Consider the following 22676-nt stretch of genomic DNA (forward strand, 5'->3'; position numbering starts at 1 on the left):
ATTAGGACCCAACTTTGGCATCAAATTTCTCATTGGGTGCATCCACTCTTGCAGCAAAGAGGATTTAAATTGGACTAGCATTCATTTACCTTTCTATCTGAGATCAGTTGACCATAATGGAAAAAAAATCTGAATGTAGCCCTGAAGGCAATGAGAAATACAAACTTCCTGTAGGTTTCCATCTTCTTGGTTGCTGTATATTGGCTTTTGTGTTGGGAGAGCTATTGTGTTCTGCTCTGATGAGGCTTTTGTGATGCTTATAGAACTTTTAATAGAAACGTGAGGGTGGATAATGCCTGGTCTTTATTAGTTCTTGTCACTTTGTGGCTTTGAAAGGCTTGTTATCTGTTATCACAAAAAGGAAATGGCTACTGCTATGTTTGGCACTGCAGAAATGCAGAATGCAGCCCTTTTCCTGTATAACTATTGAAAACCATTATTATAAGCTTTGGGAGTGATATAAATCTAGACCCTATTTGAACCCAAGATTAATAAATTAAAAAAAATAGTAAAAAAATAAATTATTTTAATATAGTGTAAAAGCCAGTAGAATTTGTATGAGCTTATATTTATTCTACCAGGAAATCATGCCTAAGTACTAAGGACAGGAAAAATCTCAACAAAATGCATACCTGGGAATAAGGTTGGTGTGACTGTAAGAGTAAAGCTGGTTTTGGTTACAGGAGAACTTGTGCCCCTGGTTTAACTGGGGGAGGACACAAACTTTCTAGGAAATACCCACCTACATCTTAGCCTTCTGCCTGCCTTGAAAATCACCCTGATCATCCTGACATGACTATATCTGGGCCTGAAAAAATGATCCTAAATGATCCTGAAGTGCTGAACTGGATTGAGAGCTGCAGTGAGTGGCACCTGCCCTTTCAAGAAGTAAAGACCAGAGAAGGAAAAACAAAAGATCCCATTATCCACAGACACAACTGAAGTTGGTTCCTTGGCAGGTCATCCAGCAGAGGAAGAATTTAAAGATCTCTGTCACTGGGGAAGCCAGCATAAGCCCGAATGAAACTCCTGTGTGTGGCAGTAAATTCAGGGTCCTTGTAGCCAGTGACAAGATCCCAAAAAGGTAAGCAGTAAATAATTTATCCTGCTGTCATGCGGGGTTTTAAAAAATTTTATTTTATTAAATTTTTAATTTATATTTTTAATTTTTCTTTTTTTTTTTTTTTGCTTTGCAGGGGGCAGTTACACTGTTATCCCTTGGTTTTCATTTGTCTGTGCACATGAGAGATTCCCAGCAGAGTTCTTTAATGATCTCCTAAACTTAATCCTCAACTTCTCACTGAGTCACATTTTCTCATAATAATGGTTGCATTTTAAGCTGTTGCACGACTTAACCATTAGACATTTTTTTTTAAAGCTCACTGTGTCCTTTTGAAAAAGAGAATGATAGAGTATGAAACCTCCTGTAACAAAAGGAAAAAAAAGTACCTAGTGCACACTCAAAGTGCATTTATATTAAGTAAGGTAATTGAAAATGAAGGATGTTGTCATTGTCTTAAACTCTCCTAGGGTTCCTTTAGTGAGTGGCAATAATCTGTTATTTTAGTTTGAGGGCTTGATCACTTGACTGTGTTACCCTGTTGTTCCACTATAACACTGTGAAATTCTATATTTAATTAATTTAGTTACCACTGCAGTCTTAATTTTTCAAGGTTTGCGTACTTTTTATTTGATTGACAAAATAAATGTTGTTATATTGATTAAAAAAGTGGTGAATCTTTTCACTAAATGGTATCCTGATTTAATTCAATATAGAACTCTTGGGTATTGATGTTAATTTTTTAATTTTTAAATTTTATTTTTCTATCTTGATATCAGAAAGTAAAACTGACAGCCCATTTGTCATTTCTAGAAGCCAAGGTATAAGATATGTAATAATGAAGTGGTACTCTAGAAAAGCAAACCCAGAGAACTAAGTCTGAAACTGAGGTAAAGCAGGAAGGTAAAAAAGTGCCTTTTGTCATCATTGAGTTGATTGGATATGTATTTTTCCCATGATGATTCATTTTTTTTTAAAGCAAAGTAGGATAAAAATATCAGGATTTCAATAGCTAAATTTTATCACTGTTTAATCTTTTGATTTAATATAACACGGAGCAGAACTCAAATTTTTTTCCCTCCTCTTTCAAGAAGAAGGTGAGTTTCTAAAGCAGGAGACATGTAGGATACAGGAGGACAGTGCAGAACACACTGTCTGGATCCTGTAATTTATGTTTTTCCTAGTCCTGACTGCCTTGCAATCCTGTAATGAAATTTATTAAGTGTTGTATTGAATCTGATGGATTTACCAAAGCTGGGCTGTCTGAGGAGGTCTCACATGCCTGAAAGTAAATGGGCACATATTTAGATTTACTCAAGAGAAACTTTGCTATTTTGATATTTACTTTTTTTAGGAGTTTTTCCCCTCTTTTAAGCCCTCAGCACATTGTCTTCCTGTGCTACTCGGCTCCAATGGTGTTGAGAATGCATGTGCAGCTCACAGTGCTGGCTTTGAGCCTCCCAAGGCTTTTCTCAGATAAAAAGGTTGTTCACTACCTTGTTTTTGAGGGAAAAACCTCAGAGACATGCCCAGTGCTGTTTGCTGGTGTGTCTAAATCCAGAGGCTTCTCTGAGGAGGCTGAGTAACTGGGATTGCACTGCACTGAGACACCCAGTGCAGAATGGACTTCAGAGTGCACTGCTTGCTCTGCAGGAGAAGGGATTGCTTTGGGATTGCCAGGAGATGTCAGAAAGTGGAAGGAGAAGAGGAAAACCACCTTGTTTTGCTCTCAGAGTTGTGCATGCTTTGGGAATGGCTGCTGCTTGTGTCTGAGGTCTCAACCTTTTGTATCTTCTGAAGGAAGTTTGGAAGCAACTCTGGAAGTGAATGTTTTCCTGCACAGAGAGTTTGCATTTTCAGTGAGCAGGTCTGGGACACTGAACTGCTTTTTGTTAGTAGTAAGGGTTTGATTGCTTCAATGACTTGCAGAGGCTGTGGGCTGGCAGCTCCCATTACACCCCTTCCATGAACCACTGGGCTCTGTGCACATCTGGAGCTGTTAAAAGAGCAACTGAACTCGTGCTTGTTTCCTGCAGCCCGAAATTGAAACGTCTTCTGAGTCTGGTAAGAGTCTGAAAATCACTGGGCCATCGGGGAAGTCTAAGCCAAGCTGACCTTAATTAATAAAAGCCAACAAAATCTCCAGGTCCTGGGTAGCTGACCCATAACTGAAAGTTTGACACCAGAGAGTGCAATGTGGACCCTTTTAGAGCACCAACAGAGAGCTGAAACATAAGTGAAAAATGCATAGAATAGTTAAAATAACACAGAAACCAACCAGACATTTAACTTCTTGCAAGTCCAGCCTACACAGGAATTTCTATGCAGTATAGAAAAGTGCAGAAGCTTGTTTGTAATTTTTAGTCCCATTTGCTGTCCTCCCCTGCCAACAAGATCAGGGCATGCCCAAAATAACTGTTTTAACTCACACCAGCACACAGGACACAAGCATGCAGCTTAAAAGGACCAGACAATGTGGAACAACCAGAAATCTTTCCATGGCTAAGGTGAGAGGGGAAGAAAAAAAAAATCAATCCCAAAGCAAACAAACACTTTCTCTTGATTTTTAGTTTCCTATTGAATCACAGAACCTCTCAAGCCATTTACCCATCTGGAAAATGGAAGCCAAGCAAACCACTCTTGTTTCCTCCTTTCCAGCAGTGTACCAAGTTCCACTCGCTGGTCTGGCACTTAAAGATGTTTCTAAAAGACAGCTTTGTTTTTCTAGGAAAAAGAAAAATCTATATTTTGAAATAAAGCAAGAAGCTCTCCTGCCTCTTAACACTAGTCTGAAACAGAAGGATGTTGTGGTAAGCATTACTTCTTTTTCTTTCTGAATTTCTCTGTTTTTTTTTTTTCCTGATGCTTACATCAGAATTCTCCCACTTAAAGTATAGTAATTAAGAATTTTTAAAATTACAGTAGTAAGAATTTTTTTTCATCATTGAAAAGGAGATGCCAGTAGCATGCTGTTCTATATATTCATATTGATGGGAGTCTGACTCTTACCTCTGCTAGCCAGATAATTTGATACAGGTGCTCTCTTGAGGAGGAGAAATAATTAAAAAGGAGTTTTTCTGGCTTTTGGCTTTTTTTCCAGTCCAGTTTGGGAGTTACTTGGTGTGGCCAGGAGGTGCTGCCTGGGTTCTGGGAAAGAAAGAACATCTATTGCAGTAAGCTTCTGTTGAGGCATGATGTATTTCAGTCTTTTGTTTTCTCTATGCTCAATTTTGCCCAGAGAGCTGGGAGGTGAAATCTGATCCCAAAAGAGAACTATTTTGAGCCAATCAGTATTTTTAGATTATCTTTCAATGGAACAGCTCAACATTTGATAGAAGGAAAAACCTTCAAATTGAAAAAATAAGAACAAAGAGCCCTCCCAAATATCCCTCTCCCCTGATGCTTTCACTTGCTTATTTTTTGAAGAGAGGATGCTTTCCTCTTCTTCCATTTTAATGAAAACAGCAAAGCTTATAGAGAATATTCTGTTGGCTGCAAGATCTATGTTAGTAAATAGATTTTCTGTCCTTTTATGTGAAGGAAAAAGTACAGTTTTCATTGTGTTGCCTGTTATCCTGGGTGCTGTGTGCACATCTGAAGCATAAGACAGCCCCTCCTTTTACCATCCTGGAAATCATTTATGCATCTGCCACAAAATACTTGGAAGAAGGAAAGAACCTGGGCTGGAGCTGCCTCATCAGGCACCAACAGAATCACAAATCACAAATGGAGGCTCACGGGTAAAAAGGAGCCAATAAGGACAAAGAGACTGGGTTTGGAAAGGAGATGGAAAGTTTGCACCTCTCACAAAACTCAGAACCCGTGGCAAAAGTCACGTCCTCACTGAAAACTTCTGGAAATAAGGGCAGTCTAGCAGTCAGACAGTGTCTGCTATCAGTGCAGAGCCAAAATAAAGAGTATTTCCCTAACTGCTGTGGGCCACTTCAGCATGGTGAGTGTAACAGGTGAGGGACTTGCTGTTCTAGGGAGTTGGGAGGTGACACGGTGGTGCCTCAGCAGAAATTCCTGCATGATAAAAGCCCTGTTCATGCAGATGTATCCTCTCCTCCTAGGGTGTGAAACTGAAATTGATTGCTGCCACACTGTGACATGTGCAATAAGTTTCATACTCCTCTGTCTCTTCATCTGTGCATGCTAAATGCAGGGCTGACACGTGAAAAATGTCAGGGATTTGTTTTAGCTCGGCTGTGCATTTCTCTGAGCTGATGGAAACAGCCTCCCATGGGATTTCTACTCTGAGCACCGTTACCAGAGCTGAAAGAATTTGGGTGAAAAAAGCAGGGTGGGAAAATGTGTGTTAGTCTTGGGTTAGATGCAGGTCTAACCCAGCTCACTTAACACCTGTTCTGGGTTCATAGCCACAGCTGCATTCACTGGCAGCAAAGTTATTTTACCTAAAATTGAGATCTAGGAATTTTCTTCAATTGAGAGCTTTGTGTGTGCAAGCAGCCTGGCCTTGTCACCCCTGGAATTCATTTTTGTGTAAGCAGAACTCAGGGAGGATTGGTGCTTAGGGGGAGTGGGACTTGAGGTATGGTAGCCACTGCTGGGAGTTACGTGTTCTTTTAGAGGTGCCTTTTTAATTCTCCTGCTTCATTGGTTAGAAGAGAAAAAAATATTGTGCAGAAAGGCTGGAAAGGCTGAAACACACAGTGGCAGTGCCCCTGTGCAATCATTCCCTAAGTATCTTACCTGGTTATCAAACCTTACATGGTGGGCTGTCCTCTACTTGTGCCCAGTGACTTCAGCTCCATACCCCCAGCAGAAGGAAATATCCATTTGGCCTAAGTAGCCAAAGGAGGTGAGCTCCCAGAGCTTTTTGGGTTGATTCTGATGTGTGTTGGGCTGAGAAACCAGCTCACATTCCTTCCAAGCTCTTCCCCAGCTTTGTGAAAATGTAGGGATTTATATCCACCTTTCCTTCTCCTTCTTTAAGTTTTCTCCAGAATATTTTGGCTCAAAATAAAATGAGAATTATGCCTTCAGTCATCTTTTTGACACCAATTTTTAGTTAAGGAAACACGCAGTTCTGCAGGCTTTTATTTGCATGTTTGTCATTGTAATACCAGGTGTGGCAGTGCCAGCTCCACAGAGAGTACAGAGGTTTACCTGGAATGGAACAAAGCTGTGAGAGTGGATTCTGGGCTGGAAAAGATGTGGGCTGTGGTCATGATATCCTGGATAATTTTCTATGTCAAAGGTAAGAAGATAGATACATATATTTTAATATTTTTTTTCTGAAAATAAGGTGTATGATTGATTTTATAAAAATCACAAGTCTCTTGGGTGGATTTCTGGAATTGTCTACATATTTGTTGACACCCCTTCCCCATTTTTTTTTCAGCAGTACTTTCTGGGACCTACTTCCCATGCAGGGATGTTTTTTTCATTTCTTCTACTGCTCTCTGCACAAAGAAGGATTTCCTGTGTTTTTCTCTCTTCTGGAATATCTTCTGGCTCATTTCTAGCCCATCCTCTGTGCTCTTCAGCTTGCTCTGAGAAAGCTGAGAACACTCTCAATGGGATCAGCTCAAGGTGGGGAATGCACAGGAAGCAGAAATGAAGTTAGTGTCAAACTCCCTCTTGTACAAACAGAAACCAAAATAAGTTGTGATGTTTTACCCAACTCTGTGATATTCTGAAAGCTTATTTTGTCTACAGCCTTTTAACACTGCTGTGTCCCTCTCCCCTTTCCCAAGCATTTGCCTTTTGTGGAAGGACTTCTCTCTCAGGCCTTCAAATTTGGTACCAGATGACAAGGGGAAGATGGTCACAGGTTACACAGCCTACACCTGTGTCTGTTCCTGTGGTGACTAAGGCTTGTCTGGTGAGCACTGCTGATCTCTGCCATGCTTTTCATACCTGGACATGGGTGTAATGTTTTTAAGTGTCAAAGCAGACACATAAACCAAGTGAAAATTTATCTCCTTGTCACTTTGCAAGGGATCTGATTGTTTATCAGTTCTGAAGGGCTGCAATGGCTGCTGCTGTGGGAGCCTTACAATCACAGGCAGCCTGATTTTGGATTCCTGCTGAAATAAATGTGTAAGCCACATCTGACAGAACCAGCTGCTTTCAGGGCACCCACAGCAAGCAGTAGAGATGTCTTGCTGGGGGGGAAGGGGATGTGGAGGGGCTCAAGGAGCACTGTATGATGCTGTGTTTTGGGCTCCAGTGAGCCAGTTTGGACTGCAGATATTGTTAGCACCATTTTTCAGCAGGCAGCACGCTGTACAACTGCACATCAGCACCATGCTTCTCCCTGGGTTGGTGTAGCTCTGTTTCCACCTCCTGGCAACTAGGAGGAATAGCTGTAGAGAGAATGAGGAGAATTTTTCTTGTTTTTTGCAAGGCACTGGAAGATGAAGTAGGAATTTTAAAGAGGCAGTTCTCTCGAGCTCAGGGGGATTTTTAACTCCTTGGCATTCAGTATTCCATGCTGTGTATAGGCATAGAAGCTGCTTCCAAATATCCTGCTTTGCAACAACAGTGAATCTGAGTCCTTGAGCTGAAGGGTCATAAAAACAAGGTGCTTGCAGCAGGTCTGTGAGTAATAAGACACCAGAGAGAGACACTTTACATGGAGGAAGGGAGCATCAGTGTATATCCATGGTAACTGGAGACACAAACACACCCAGTGAAATCCCAGCTCCAAATACCTGTGCATTCTGTCTATTAGGAACATCAGCTGTTATACAGGCACATTCTGTTATGGAAGACACATAATCAAGACTAGGAATTCTGTGATGTGAATAACAAGAAAATGGTAAATTTTTGTCCAAAATGAGTGGTTTAGGTGGCTCAAAGAATCAAAGGAATTGGCAAAAGCAGGTTTAATATTAAAGTGGAAGCATGAGAAAATGCATTGGCAAGGCTCACTCTGCTGCTTACTAGATGGTTAAAACACAGAGAAAGATCATGCTGAAATGTAAAATCAATCTAAAACTAAAATCAACCACAAATGACCTACAATGAGGCTGGGGAAGGAAAAAGGGTAAAGATGGGAAAAGATAAGGATAGAAAACAATAAGGAAAGCCCTCCCAATGTTCAGAGAGGTCTGCCTGGCCAAACTTGGGATTGGACTTGGCCAATGGCTTAGGCCTGAACTCAGGTTGCTATTTGGGGAAGAAAAATAAGTTTTCAAAGCTGTTTGTTAAAAACCAAATGAACTAGTTCCTGGGAACAGAGAGTGTTTCTGATAAGCTCAGTCCAGATGCAGCTCATCAAGGTGAAGGCTTAATGAGCATTTTTAAATCATAGTGCAGCCTGAGGAGAGTGGGGAAGGTTTTCTGTGAGTGTCCTTCAGTAGTAAGAAAACACTAATTTTCCCAAATAGAAATCTCTTGCACAAGTCAGTATGACCTCTCCTTGTCCTTGACAAGGGTAGAGCCAGAGCTGGGTTTTCTTCCAGGAAAATCAGAATTCTTTTCTCAGAAATCTCCAGTACCTGTTTCTTGTCCCGTGCCAGGGCAATGCCATCTCCCTGTTTCACAGGAAAGAATGACAGTTCTTTATCCATCTCAGAAATGCCCTGTGTAAACAAGGAAAAGACAACTTTGAGTAGATTGTGCAGTACATGTTTCTAGAGCCTGTAAAGAAGTATAGGCTGTTAGTCCAAAGCTTCCAGATCAAAAGTTGTTTTCAGTGAAAATGGATTTTCAAGCTAACTGTCCAGGCATGCATTCAGCCAGGATCCCTCACCCCAAATGTTCCTTATGCTCTTGTTAACTACATTAAAACTACTTTGGAGGAGTTTTGCAGCACAGGTTCATAACCCTGATGGAGTAGGGGTGCTGGACTCGCTGAATCTGGACTTTGAGTGAGGTTGTTTCCTTCATTGTTCAGTTGCAGGTACCCCCCATGTAAAATGCCACCAGTTGTCCACAGGTCTTCTTTTCATGAGGAATTGCCTTATTTGGGGAAGATCATCCTCTTCAAAGAGGTTTGTTGGAAGCCTGTATAGTTCAAAGTTGCCCCTAGTTTATCCCTTTAGATGCATATTTAAAACCACTTTTTCCAGAGACACTTTCATTACAAAAGCCATAAACTAGCTCTGACAACAAACTACGTGGAAGCAACGTGCAAAACTCAGGTTTTTAGTGGAGGAGACTTTGCAAACAAGCCAATTAACTTTTCCTGCTGTGTCAGAGGGCTGTGAGTGCCGCAGCTCCAAGTGTGTGCATAAAATTGTACCTCTATATAATGATTTTAAAAAATATTCATGTATGTAGAAATACCCATAGTCATGGCCACTGCACAGACACTTTTAGCAGATTAAGACATGTTTTTTTCATGTGTTTTAAGTGAGCCCTTAGCTGTGCACAGACACAGCCATATGGCTGTAGCCTATGTATGTACATAGCCTGTACAGGCCAGAGGGCAGGGGTGACCAAAAGGCTGTGGTCTGTGGCATGAATGCATTCAGCAGAGTCCTTGTGGTGGGGAGCTAGAGGCTTCCTCACTCTCTGTCTGACACTTCTGCATTCTGTTTGCTAGTTGACTTTTTTCTTGGGTTGGTTTTTTGCATCTTACTTCCCTTTCTCTCTTTTGTGTCGTAGTGAGTGCTGCGCCTCAACATTTCACACAGAGCCTTTGGACACTGAATCAGGAGACAATGACGTGCATGTTCTCCCAGCCTGGAGAAGCCCTGCCACCCTGTCCTCAGGAGCTTTCCCTCTGGGCTGTACTGTAAGCCACTCTGGGAAGATGAGAAAATGAAGATCTTTTATCAGCAATACCCCCAGTCCCATGACAGCATTAACATCTGTGAGATATGACCTGAACTTATTCTGTGTTTTTCACCTGCAGACCACTGGACTACAAAATATGGGGGGAAGTTTGCTTAGCAGAAACCTAGATAAGGACATGTTGTAGGACTCCTCCCAGCTACTCCACTCTCCTGCATCATCCTCCCTCAAACAGAGCTTAAAATCTGCCAGGAGTGCTGGTAACCAGAAAAGAAATTAGGTGAGAAGTTTCACTGGAAACCACCACCAGAGAATTTTTCTGCACCACTGACACAGAGCTACCTGGCTTCTGAGAAAGGGAGTCTGTGACAGCAAAGAAACTGATATGGTGAGGAAGGGAAAAGGACAAGTATCCCCTGTGGGGATATTTCACCACACCAAAAGAGTGTAGGCAGTGATAAATGGCATCCTGATCCTGATGTCATGACTTCACTTGGTATTTGAGAGGTGGGATGTGTAGTTTTTTCAAATATAGATGTGGGTTTCTATTTTAGGTATGTTTTGTTACACAACAAGTTTATCTCACTTTAAAAAAAAAAAAACACAGAAAGGAAAATGAAAGAAAACGATTCCTCCTTTCTCATACAAGAGAAGTATGTATTTCATATTTGTAAGTGTTGATCTAGCTGCTTTATAAACACAGGGGAAAATTTTTTCCCTTCCTTAAATACATAAATAAGTAAATGCATATCTATGCAATGAGTCCAATGAGGGAGGAGAATTCAGCTCCTTGAGGCTGGAGAGATTGTCTCCCAGCTGATGGGGCTTCCTGGGGCTTCTTGCAGGATCTTCACAGCTGTCCATGGAATGGGGAAGCTGTAGATTTCAGAGAAAATGAAGTTCTCTGAAGTGTGATGGGGAAGGAGCAGTGAAGAGCTGAAGGAGAGAGGTCAGGTAAGTCCCTGCTTAGATCTTCCTAAACCATGGTTGGTGATGGTACAGACAGGACTGACTGACAGGTGAGGAAGGACTACCTGGGGTTTTATTTCTGCTGTACACCAGGCCTTCTGCTATTTCTGTTCTTTTTAAAGCAGGAATTACTTGAGGTTTGTAGCTTCTTCATGTGCAGTTCGGGATGTGTGGTGCAATTCCATCATGTGAATTCCATCATTCCAAACTCCATGTTTGGCTGTGGAGTGGGAGGCTGGTACCTCTGACTGAAAGATGGGGAGGAAACCTTCCTCTGGGGAGCCTGAGATACATCCTGATGCTTACTAAAGGAGTTAAACATCAAGCTATAAACCATCTCTGTATGCTTGTCCTCTCTGTTCATCTCTGTATACTTGTATGGAAGACTTTTCTTCTGGTTATGCACAGCCCTGACAGCAGTAATTACACTTGTGGGTTGCTAATTCCCAGGTTTTTTTTTCTGGGAAATCAGCAGCAAAAAGCAGTAGGCCCACAAGGGGCAGGAGTTAAAGCAGTTAAGATCATGAACATATGTGTGGTAGGTAGATTTGTCTGCTGCAGTACTGGGATCAAGAGAGAAGCTCCTGAGGTTAAAGACCTACAAGTGATAAGGGGATTCTCTAGGGCCAGGAGTAGAAGTTGCTGAGCATGGCCCTGCTGGCCCAGTGCAATCAGCTACAGCTAAAAAAGAAATACATTTCCTTGATCTCTGCAAATTGTGATATAATTGCCTCTGGATATTTTAACATGGAAGTGTCAGGTTCTACAGGCTGTATTACCAGCAGGGCTTTTCCCCATCTGTTTGCTGACATTGGTGAGAGCCACAGATGGTTTATACCTGGGAAAGTCAAGGTGTTAGGTACAAGAACTGTTTGTTTGTTTGTTTGTTTGTTTTTTCCTACATAAAATGGAAAATGTAAAGCAATAAAGCAATTGTCTTGTCTCTTTCTGGAAGGAAGAGAATGAGCTACCAGGGGTGGTGTTGTTCACATTCATCCTTTGCTCCTACTACCCCTTCCCAACACTGGATTACTCCCTGAGGGACTGGCTGCAAGGCAGCTGCAGGTGTGAGGAATATGCCTTGGCTTGTGCTATAACTTCATGGGACTAAACCATTTTCCAGATGAGCTAGTGATAAAAAGGTAAATACATCTGAGAAGAGGGGAGATGCCCAACTGCTTCCTGCAATTACAGCTACTATGTATGACAAATTTTTTTCCCCTGGGGAAAAATCCACACTTTGTAATGTTAGTATTACTCTAAATACTGCTATCTTGATGAATTCAATAGATGGCACAAATCTCTGTCTTGCTGTGGAGGAAATTTCAAAACTATTTACCTTTAGGTATATTTACCTAAACACTGTAATTTTACAGTTGTTTTGTATAACTTGCTTGTGATTGTTTTGAGAGCTGATTCTATTAGGCTAATTCTCTCTTTCAGAAAGCCATCCACCCTCTATTTCCCATTTTGCAGAGAAAGCTTTGTAGTTTGGAAGTGAATGAAACTAGCTCACAAACTGGATGGACTAAATTTCAAATCATCCCTGGCTTCAACTGATGCCAGCAACTGTGAGACAAACAGGGAGTCTGAGAAGAAAGTGCACCATGGAGGCTCTGATCCATCAGTCCCTGGCAGAGCTAACAGTGTTCTGCTTGCTAGTACAGGAGTACAGTTTTCAGGGTCAGGATATCTTTAAGAGAATAAAAATACCAGGAGGCTCTGAGGTCAAGGCAGAGGTCCATTACCCAGCAGCACTGTCAGGGGCCAGCCACAGATGGCTGAGAACAGAGAAAGAGCACAGCCTCTCCTCTCCCCACAGAGCTTTCCAGTTTCAGCTTTGGGGGTATCTACCTGCTGCCCCTTTGGATATGTTTTGTCTTCCCCAGAGGGCATTCAAAGTCTTGCTATATTTTGTTGTTTCATTTTCAGTGGAGGGACTTGAGGAATTCCCAGCAGAGGAACCATTGGTAGGAAGAAATGGGAGCAGAAGAGGCTGACCTGGGGTTGTTGAAAATACAGCATAACCAGCATCTCTCACTTCAGAAAAGCTGCAGGCTTTTGAGTTGGGTGCTGTGTGGTCTTGGTGATGAGGTAGAAACATCAAATACTGCATAGAAGATGCTGCTGCTACTCTGACTGCCAAAATTGTGGATTTGGATTTTAAATAATGCAACCTTGATTTGCAGAGCACTTACCTTATCCTTATAAGAGAGTTGATACAGATGTGTGCCACTGCTTTCTCTTGTTGCCATCCCTTCCTGCCCTTCCTTTCCCATCTTACACAGAACAGAGAGCCTTCTAAGACAGTCTTTTGTACCCTTTAAAATGTGCTTTCACTTCAAAACAGAACCATATTTTGCTGAGGTAAACACAGGAATGGCTCTGTGACAGACTGGTTATCCTTTAAAAAGTTGTGGTGGCAACTGATGCACTGATAGATACCTGACCTTTTCCTTTTTCAGGCTGTGTTAGCAAATATTTAAATCATGTTGGACATTGCATTTAAATCATGTTGGACTTGCCTGATTTTAGGTTGATGCTTTGCATAGCTCAAGGCTTGTGGCTGGTTTGTGATGTGTAACAACAGACAGCTAAGGTTGTGACTTGTTTTCCATGTCACAAAGCAGTTTGTTTCTCTCAATTTAACTCTGCCACATCCTCTTCAGGGCAATGTACCACCAGAGGGTTTTTTTGACTCATCTCTTTCAAGGGGGGAGGGGGTGGAGCTTTATCTGTCTGTAAGAAAAATCAGCTGCATGTTAAGGTCTCAGAAGCAACAACAAAAAGAAACTAATGAGCCATACAGCTGAACGCAGGGATGGAATCTCCTAAACTGAGATAGTTCCCATTTTGCACTTACATCTGGGCCCTTGGTGGGGACAGAGAGGGAGGGGAGCTCCAGGTACATCTCTGCAGTTCCCTGGTGTGCAGGAGCTGCCTTTGAATCAGCCCTCAGGACTGGGATCCCCGTGGGAGCGGCTGCCAGTGCTGAAGCCTCCCTTCAGGAGGAGAATTGGAAGACCAGATCACACTGGAACTGCTGCTGCTCCCCTCCAGGCTCTGGGGTGAGGAGGGCTCCTCTTGAGCCCCTAAAGGCAGTGGATCTCCCCCAGGCTCAGCTCTCCTTGGGATGAATCTGAGCAGGAAGAGCGGCACACGTATCGCAAGGTCTTGTGCCAGCCACCGCCACCGAGGCTGAGTAAAAAATTTAATTTATTTTAATGCAGCTGTTGAGGCATTTTAATTCCATCAAAGGCAATAACACAAGGCGAGCCACCAAGTATTCATTTGCTACTTTTAAATGGGTTTGATTCATCTCTGCTTGGTTGTTCCTTTATGGATTTTGAGAGTTCCTTCTCGCTCAGAGGCACAACTGTTCAAGGGCTGTGAATTTTAAAAATTGGAGATTAAATTCTGTGTTTCACCCATGAATATTTAAAGAGTATTACTTTCTGTAAGGTCCCATTTTTAATCATTAATGCCTGTTCTTTTGAGCAAATAAACCGCATATATGAGATTTCAATGCATTTAAAAAAAAGATACTTCTCTGGGACAAGTTCCAATATGAAAATATTCTGTTATGAATATTTATGGACTCATCAAAATTGGTGAATACTGAATTTGCTGATAGAAATTGTGGAAGGTCTGTTGTTTTTTCTTTTACTTTCCTTTTGAAAGAGACTGAGAAATTCTTTGCAAATTAGGTCAAGTTCAGTACATAAGTCTGGTCAAAATGTATATTTTAAATTTTTTTGGTTAAAAAAATCAGTTTTTAAAGATTCAAACTGTTTTGATTGAAAGCAACTTTTGCACGCATAATGCATCCAAATTGCAAAGAAAAAAAAAATCCCAAAACTTCTGACAGTGCTGAATAAAATGAAACAAAACAAAACATTTCCTTTATGGCAAGGATTTTATGTGAATGAAAGTGAAATTTGAGATGTTTTTAATGTAGAATTACATTGCTTGTTACACATTAGTAGCAGAATATAGATCAATGTGGTTGTGTTGGCGTTTTTACCAGGTGGAAACGAAAGATTTTCATCCAGATGCATGACAATTCTTTGTTAGGGTTGTGAGCAAAACAATTCTTTGAGGAAAACAATTCTATTGAGGGTGGTGAGGCACTGGCACAGGTTGCCCAGAGAAGCTGTGGATGCCCCATCCCTGGAAGTGTTCAGGGTCAGGCTGGATGGAGCTCTGAGCAACCTGGTCTGGTGGAAGTGTCCATGGCAGGGGTTTGGAACTGGAAAATCTTTAAGGTCCCTCCCAACCCAAACCATTCTGTGATTCAGTGACTTGAACATGCACTTGTATCACCCTGTTAAGGCAAACACCATCTCTTGCATTTGGCTCGTGCCTGTGGCAGCTTTTGTTCTTCTTGTGCCTCACGTGTGGCAGCGTTGTGGCTTCTCTCCTCTACACCAGGCATCCTCTCGTGGTTTGTTTCACATTTAAAATGAAATCTTTGACTTGGGAATGAAAACATCATCGTGTCAGTATTTCCCGTGGGATGGGAACACAATTTTCCAATCATCTCTAGCTGTGGGTGCCTGATTCAGAAAGTAAAATATTAAAGAGATGGAAATGGCAGCATTTATAAGACATGGTTTGTTAAAAGGTTTAGATAGTTGTAGAATAGCAGGAGTTACTAGATGCCTCTTTAGTTCACCCTGCCTATGAAAGCAAAAACAAACTCATACAGTTTTGATCCCTTGCAATAAGAGGGCTGCTCTTTTTGTTCTGCTCCTAAAGGGAGTTACTCTTCAAGAAATTACAAGCATCCAAAGGCTAGGAATAATTTCTTTGCCAAATAGTTGATGAAGTCTAGATCCTGAGTGGTACCAGAGATCCAGGATTTTAAAAAACTGTTTGCAAACTGTAGCTTGTTTTTTGTTGGTTTGGTTTGTTTTTGGGGTTTTTTTTTTGTCTTTATTTTATTTTTAATTTTTTTTATTTTCAACCCTGTTTTTGCTGTACTTCTTCACTGTATGAGTGGCACTTGATATGGGGTCTTGTTTAGAACTCCTGCTTTCAAAGGAAATGGGTTTTCTACATGTTCTCTTTGAAGGGATGAGCACAACCATTTGTGACTACATGCCGTTTTCTTTGCCTTCATTTTCTGCAGTGCTGATTCCTTCTGCTAAAGATGGCTCAGAAATGGGCAGTTCTGGCTGTGCTCCTTTTCTTGCCAATCAATCTGGTTGAAGGTAAGTGAGAAAGATCCAAAACTGCATGTAGCACTGTTTGATACTCTGTATTTCCAACTTGCCAGGACATTGAAAGTTCACAGTGCACCAGAGCAAATTTTGCCTATTGTTTTGTGGGAATGGAAAGAGTAATGTCTCCTTGGCTGGCAAATTAATCGAGCGCCTTGCAGAGTGGCAGAGAAGGAAAAATCTGACAGGAATCCAAAACTGCTCATCTAAAGATACATCTGTTCAGCTGGGACAATGGCAGGAGAGCGATGATTTCTGTAATAAATGGATCCACATATGTCTCTTACTAAACTTCTGCTCCAAGGGATGTTGGTCTGACCGTGCCACAGGTGTGTGTTCCACAGCTATACTGAGTTTTACTGGCACTTGAAGCAAGGCATCTAATTCAGAAGCACAATAAATATTTGAAATAGTTTCCTTTCCCTTAAGAATGAATTTTGCCCTCCCCATCAATTTTTCAAACCCTATATTAAAGTGATAGAAATTTATTGCCTAAAATAAAGGCAGGGGACTTGCAGCTTGTCAGCATCACTGTCCACAGCAAAAAGGCACCATCTCCACTGCACTTCCAAACTTCAGGAAGGTGGATCTGGAATTTGAATACTAATAAGTGCCCCAAAGCTGCCAGTACAGTCAGGAAGTATATTTTTAAGGGTGATGGAGCCAAGAGTTTCCTGTGCTTTCACAATGGTTGTAGCATATTTTTAATGTCTTTTTGTCATCTTATGAAGCTCACAACAGGGTGACTGTGGAGGCTGGCTCGGAAGCGGTGCTGAGTTGCCCCAAAATCTTCAAGGTGCCTTCACTGCTGGTGATGTGGAAGGGGCATTGCACAAGTTGCTGCTTTTTATCCTATAGAAGGGATCACAATAAGACAAGCAGTCTGAACTGCAGTAAGAGGATCACGTTGAAATATTCACCTGGCAGTGACCCTGCACTCCGTATTTACCCTGTGCGCCTCAGGGATGAGGGAATTTACACCTGTGAACTTGCCAACACTGAAGGGAATTTTCAGTTTTTCTCTTCTCTGACTGTGATAGGTAAGACTGCATCACTAAAGTAAAAATTAAATTAGTCTATTTGCAACATAGGCAGGAACAAAAGAATATTAGGAAGCATAATGAATACATCAAATCATCTTTTTCATATAGTGAGGTAAACTATATCTAGGTTTCCATAAAAAAAAGGGAGAGATTTTTGGTTCTGGCTATATTAGTTAAGCCATCTCAATATAACTAAAAATTATAAGAAATTAATTTTGCAACTCTATAATTGCTATTTTTTGTCATTAATTTGTTTTGGATTTGGGTTTTGGAGTATTTTTGGTTCTTTCCTGGAGAATTGTGCCTTTCTGATAAATGTTTAGGTGTTGTGTGAGCCTTTCCCTGTTTTGCCAAATGCAGAATATGAGTTGTTGGACTTCAAGCAGAACAGTTTTGCCCAATTCCTCTTTTATTTCCCTGCTATCAGATTTTTGATTCTACATATCCAAACTCCTAAATATTGTACCTGAAGCTTCAGCAATCTGCCTTTGCATCAGTCAAGTTGTAAATCTTTATTGAATCCACCCCTCTCTGTCATCCCATCTCCTGTTAATCTGTCATCACCTTTTGGCAAACAGGAGAAAGCAGTACTTTAGATGCAGACAGTTAGTTTTGAAGTGTCCACCTTGGACTTTTTGACGTATTGTTTTTCCTTTAAAATGTGCTAATATTTCAAATTATTTTAAAATCTCACAAATTGGTCATACAATCTAAAAAAAACCCCACCTGTTTTTCAGTTTCTCAGCTGGTGATTTTATACTAAAAAAATGAAATAGAAATAAAAAATTGGAATAGAAATAATGGTTGTGGCTTTTCAAAATTTCTTCTGCAGTCCCTCCTACGGTGACTCTGACCCACGACAAGAGCAGGGTGGCTGTGTGCCAGGCATCTGCAGGAAAGCCAGCTGCTGACATCTCCTGGATCCCTGCAAGCAATCACAGCTCTGAGGAAGAATTCCATCACCCCAGCGGAACAGTGACCAGAGTGAGCTACTTTGGCTGGGCCAACAGCTCATTTCCCTCTGTCACCTGCCTGGTCACCCACGCAGCCATGAACCAGACTCTGGTCATGGACCTGAGATGTAAATAATGTTGTTTTGTGATTGCTTTTCATCATGTCTTGGGCTCCTCTCTGCTGTTCTGTGCAGCTGTTCCCACTAAATGCCAGGGCTCTGGAGCTAGGTTAGCATGGTTATAAGGTGGAAGTCCCAGTGCATGTTGAGAGATAAATTAATGATTTTGAAACCAAATGCTTTGTGGTACTCTACGGAGAAGCTTTCAGTGTGTTTTTCTTTCAAAATTCCTGTTCTGTTTTACAAGAATTCCTTATTCTGCTTTCAGTGGGTTCACCTTGGCAGGCTGCCAGGTGCTCTCCAAGCTGCTCTATTGCTCCCTCCTCTTCAACAAGACAGGGAGAAAAATACAATGGCCAGCTCATGGGTCAAGGTGAACACAGGGAGAGATCATTCACCAATTGCTGTCACAGGCAAAAAGGACTTGAGAGAAAATAATTTCTTGCCACTCAAATCAGAGGAGGATAGCGAGAAAAAAGAGAATCTAAAAGCGCCTTCCCCACGACATTTTGTCCAGCTTTTCCACAGTAGTGATGGTCCGGAGAAAATTTCCTTGGAGCCTGTCTGTCTGTGACTGGCAAGTGTTCCAAAGGTAGTAAAGGCTAAAATTCAGCTTCTGTGGCTGTGCTGGACCTGTTGGAAGTCTATCGCAGTAGGATTTGTAAGAACAGCTAAAGATGTGCTCACACCACCAAAGTATCTCTACTAGTAAAGGCATGAAGAACAGAAATCAGCATAAACTAGTCATTAATAAAAGCATTTTGCAGGGATGGCTGCTCAGTTGTAAAGGGCTAGCAGTACTTGAAGAAAATGAGAATGTAAAGGCAGATGAGTTGAAAATGAAAATGTGTTTGTGCACACAAATGACTGGGAGTGTGAGGCAGCTTCTTATTGCTGGTCGGCATCCAGACATCTCATCTGTTTCTCTCTGCTTTGTTTGGAAGCAGAGGATTAGCTTTTTCTTGCAGATAAGGTAGGCAGTCATGTCACAAATACTGACATCTAGCTCTCTTGTAACTTGCTCTCTTTTCTCATTGCCCAGACACCTCCCCTACGCTTCTCTACATCCTGACAGGAGCAGCTGCAGGTGCCATTGCTGTCACTGGTCTGACTTTATGCTTGATATTCATATGCAGAGGTGAGTCTTTTGAATCTGAAATATACTGCAATTCCATTGCTGACCATGTGCAGGTACAAGGACATGCACTTTATTGCTGAGACTGAGGTGGGAGGCAAGGGTTGAGGAAAATGTTCATATATGCACTGTCCTTTTGGAGAAGTCCAAAATAATAAAATAATAATAAAATAAGGGGTAGCAATTTAAAATATGTCTGGAGTTTTGAAAGAGCCACAGGTATTGTGGTATTAATGCATTACAGACATGTCAGAGATTCATTCAGGATGAAAAGGGTTCTCTCTGAGAATAGGGCAGGCTTTGAGTTTTTAGAATTATTTTGTTTGTTCTGCATTTACCGGCACAGAATTCTGTACTTAATAATGACAGTTCATAAACTAATGACTAAACACAAACTATCTTTGTTTCCATGAGCAGTGATAATTTTTCCCTTGAGCAAGTGTAAGAATAGGCCAAATAGTTTGATATCTTTCAGATAATTGTGTATTGGGCATATTAGATAGATAATTTGTTTAATTTCTCATACTAAATGCAAAACACAGCTACTAAGAAGAAAATCAACTCTACCCCAGTAGAAACCAGGGCACCCAGCATGACCAAAAGTTTCAATGAAGGGAAAAATAAAACAAGAGCGTGTCAAAGTGCAGGATGTAAGAAACCCCAAAAACTTAACATGTGAGGGTAACTGTATTTTGAAGAAAGTCTTTCAAGAGCTGGAGGTAGCTAGAGGAGAACCCCAGCTATACCAGCTGTGTACCCTGCACCATCAAACCACTCTAACTTCCTGACATCCTACTTTCAGCTTGCTGGTTACGTGGACGGGCACAGGGCCCAGCAGAACACTTTAGAGTAAGTGGGCTTTGTGTGTGTGTGTGCTTTGCAGGTTTTGGTGTTTTCTTCACTAAAACTTGTGTCTGCTCTGACAAACCTCCCATACACCTCTGGGAGCACTTGGAGGGGGGGAAGAGGAACACATCATCTGTGAGAATGTCTGTTGTTTGGATGGCCCTAGCTTCATGTATAATCAGAGTATTTGAGCAATTTTAATTTTAATTTGAGCAGTGTTTAAGCACTGGATATAGAAGGGTGTGGTGCATTTCCTGTCTATAAGTCACATTTACAGTGGTCACTTTTAACTCTCCCAAAACATAATATTTTCATATTTCTGCTTCACAGAGTAGTCTTTACTCAGATGTTTTATTTAAGAATGTGTATTCTTAATGGCAGAAGCCTGCCTGATTAAAGATTGGATGGAAGTAGACAGGCCTTTTACAATGAGGGGAAAAAGGTCCACTTTGTTTCGCTATATTGGAGACAAACACAGCTATGAAACTTTTATTTTTATGTGGCAGTTCATATACTTGTAAACCAGGATACACCAGGGATAAATCTGCCACCACAACTTTTACTCACTCTCTAATTCCAGTGTGTTGTGGTATATATTTAACAAAATGAAAATGTGCTGCTTTTCCTCAGGGCTTCTGCCTCACTTAATGCACATGGAAAGACCAATTATTTCCTATTTTGTTTTCTGCTCATGATTTAATTAATTGTCGTGTGCCCTGTTGGTTGCAAACCAGTCAGAGTGCTCTGAAGTTAAAATGATTCATTTCCTGATATGCTCTTGTGTGGCATTCAGGACAATTTCATTGATGAGAGGGGGACTTGCAGAGATCAAAGGCTTCCAGTGATTTTAGGTGCCTAAATTGAATTGTTTGTGGTCTGTCTGTTTTGTTTTCAGAGAAGCTATCATTGTTCATTTTCATCTATTTTGCTGTAGATACCAACATTTCAAAATTTGTTTCTGAAATGACAATATTAAAAAAAAAAAATATTAAGAAAACAATGTCAGAGGCTGTCCTGTTGAGGCTTTGTGAAGGCTGTTCTTGCATTTGTCTGCCAGTTCATGTTTCACCCTCTGTGCTCTACCCTTTTGCTCAGAGAGCTCAGAGAAATCACTTCACATTTCTTTTGCAGCAGTAATGTTACCTACCAGGTCTCTTCTGCTCTTTGCTTTTAGTTTGGGATCTATAGGAATGACAGCCCCACAGTATTCTACAATGTAATACAATGGTACATGTTTTTCTTCCTGTTGCAGACTAGAGCCTCGAAGTTCCCACTTTCACGTGCAACAAGAGCAGCAGTTGAGCCTCCTGACTTTCCAGAGAGCATCTATGTGAATTACAAACCAAGATCTATTTATCTATACTTAGAAGAGTGTAGGCACAAGTAGCCAGCTCAGCTGTTAATGATACTCAGCTCCTCAAACTTGTACTTCAACTCTTAAGCCTCAGACCTTACCCCCAAAAACCTTTGTCTTTCCTGACCTGACGATGGTGGGGCAGAAAGGCTTGTTTAAGTAAGTTTTTTTCTCTTTCTCTAAATATCAGTACAGCTCTAGAGAAAGTTGGAAATTTTAAAGATTGAATCAGGGAAATACCTTAATTTTGTTAGAAAATGGACTTTGATGTATGTGCTGACTTTCCTCAAAACAATAATGGACATATTTCTGTGCCAGAGTAAAAGACTGCTGGTGAAAATGTAGCACTTTTCTTTCAATTTTGACAACTGGATGCTCTGTAAAGTTCTGTGTTGGAAACTTGAAAGTGGCATGGGAGACCTCAAAACACAGAAGGTCAAAGCAATGTATCTAACAGAAATGCAGAAATAAGAGAGTTTTAGGAATTTTGGTTGTTTTGTTTTGTTTTCTGGTTGCAATGACAGATGATGATCTCGTATTTGACATCTATGTATTTTTAACATACTTCTTTTTCAATTAATCTTTCTGTTTGCATTGATAATTGATGGAAAATAAAACCAATTTGATATTATACTGGATATGGAAATAAGAAACAGCAATGGACAATTTTTGGACACTCTTTAATGTAAACATGCAAATATTTACAGGAAGGATTTTTGTGGTTATTTGGGAAAATGTTTTTTAACCACTTTCTGAGAAGCTGAGATCACATCATGGTTTTACTGAGAACAGAAGTGTTAAGTTGTATAAAGTGCAGGTGGTGTGCTTGTTTAAAACAAAGGAAAAAAAGACAACCCTAACCGCACCATTTATTTCTTCTCATCTTATGTCCCCAAGCTAAAAAAAACCTCCACAGAGTGGTTCTTAATTTCAGTTTTCATTGGTCAGGTCTGTCAGAGCTTCCAAACACTAATGCAGCAGTAACTAAACTGAAATGTATGTTTTGAAGAGCCTTTTCCCGTTTGTTTCTGCAGGGTCATCTCTGCTCCATAAGCATTCTTAGGCATGAGCATCTCCCAGTGCCTTGCACTTTATCACTTCTAAATAGACGTGGATGTCAGCTGACATCACTCCAGCCTTTCATTTTAGTCAGAAAGGCATGAAAAATTACTCTCTGCCTTAAGGAAAAGGACCTACAGAGGCCATGCTGGTTTCCAGGCTTAGTGGACAAGTGAAGCCTTTCCTGTGGTGTTGAATGTCAGTGAT

At 41.0% G+C, this 22676-nt stretch overlaps 1 protein-coding gene across 1 annotated transcript; it reads left to right on the plus strand.

The window, feature by feature from the left end:
• The first annotated feature begins 15890 nt into the window (after positions 1-15890).
• On the plus strand, positions 15891-21625 carry LOC136568369 (cell surface glycoprotein CD200 receptor 2-like). The gene is made up of 6 exons (XM_066568351.1): positions 15891-15951; positions 16692-17000; positions 17836-18084; positions 19118-19213; positions 20013-20059; positions 21309-21625. Exons 1-6 carry the CDS (start codon positions 15891-15893, stop codon positions 21441-21443), a joined length of 897 nt encoding a protein of 298 aa, XP_066424448.1. The 3' UTR covers positions 21444-21625.
• Positions 21626-22676: the final 1051 nt, after the last annotated feature.

The sequence above is a fragment of the Molothrus aeneus genome, chromosome 2 (genome assembly GCF_037042795.1).
Source record: "Molothrus aeneus isolate 106 chromosome 2, BPBGC_Maene_1.0, whole genome shotgun sequence".
Taxonomy (NCBI): domain Eukaryota; kingdom Metazoa; phylum Chordata; class Aves; order Passeriformes; family Icteridae; genus Molothrus; species Molothrus aeneus.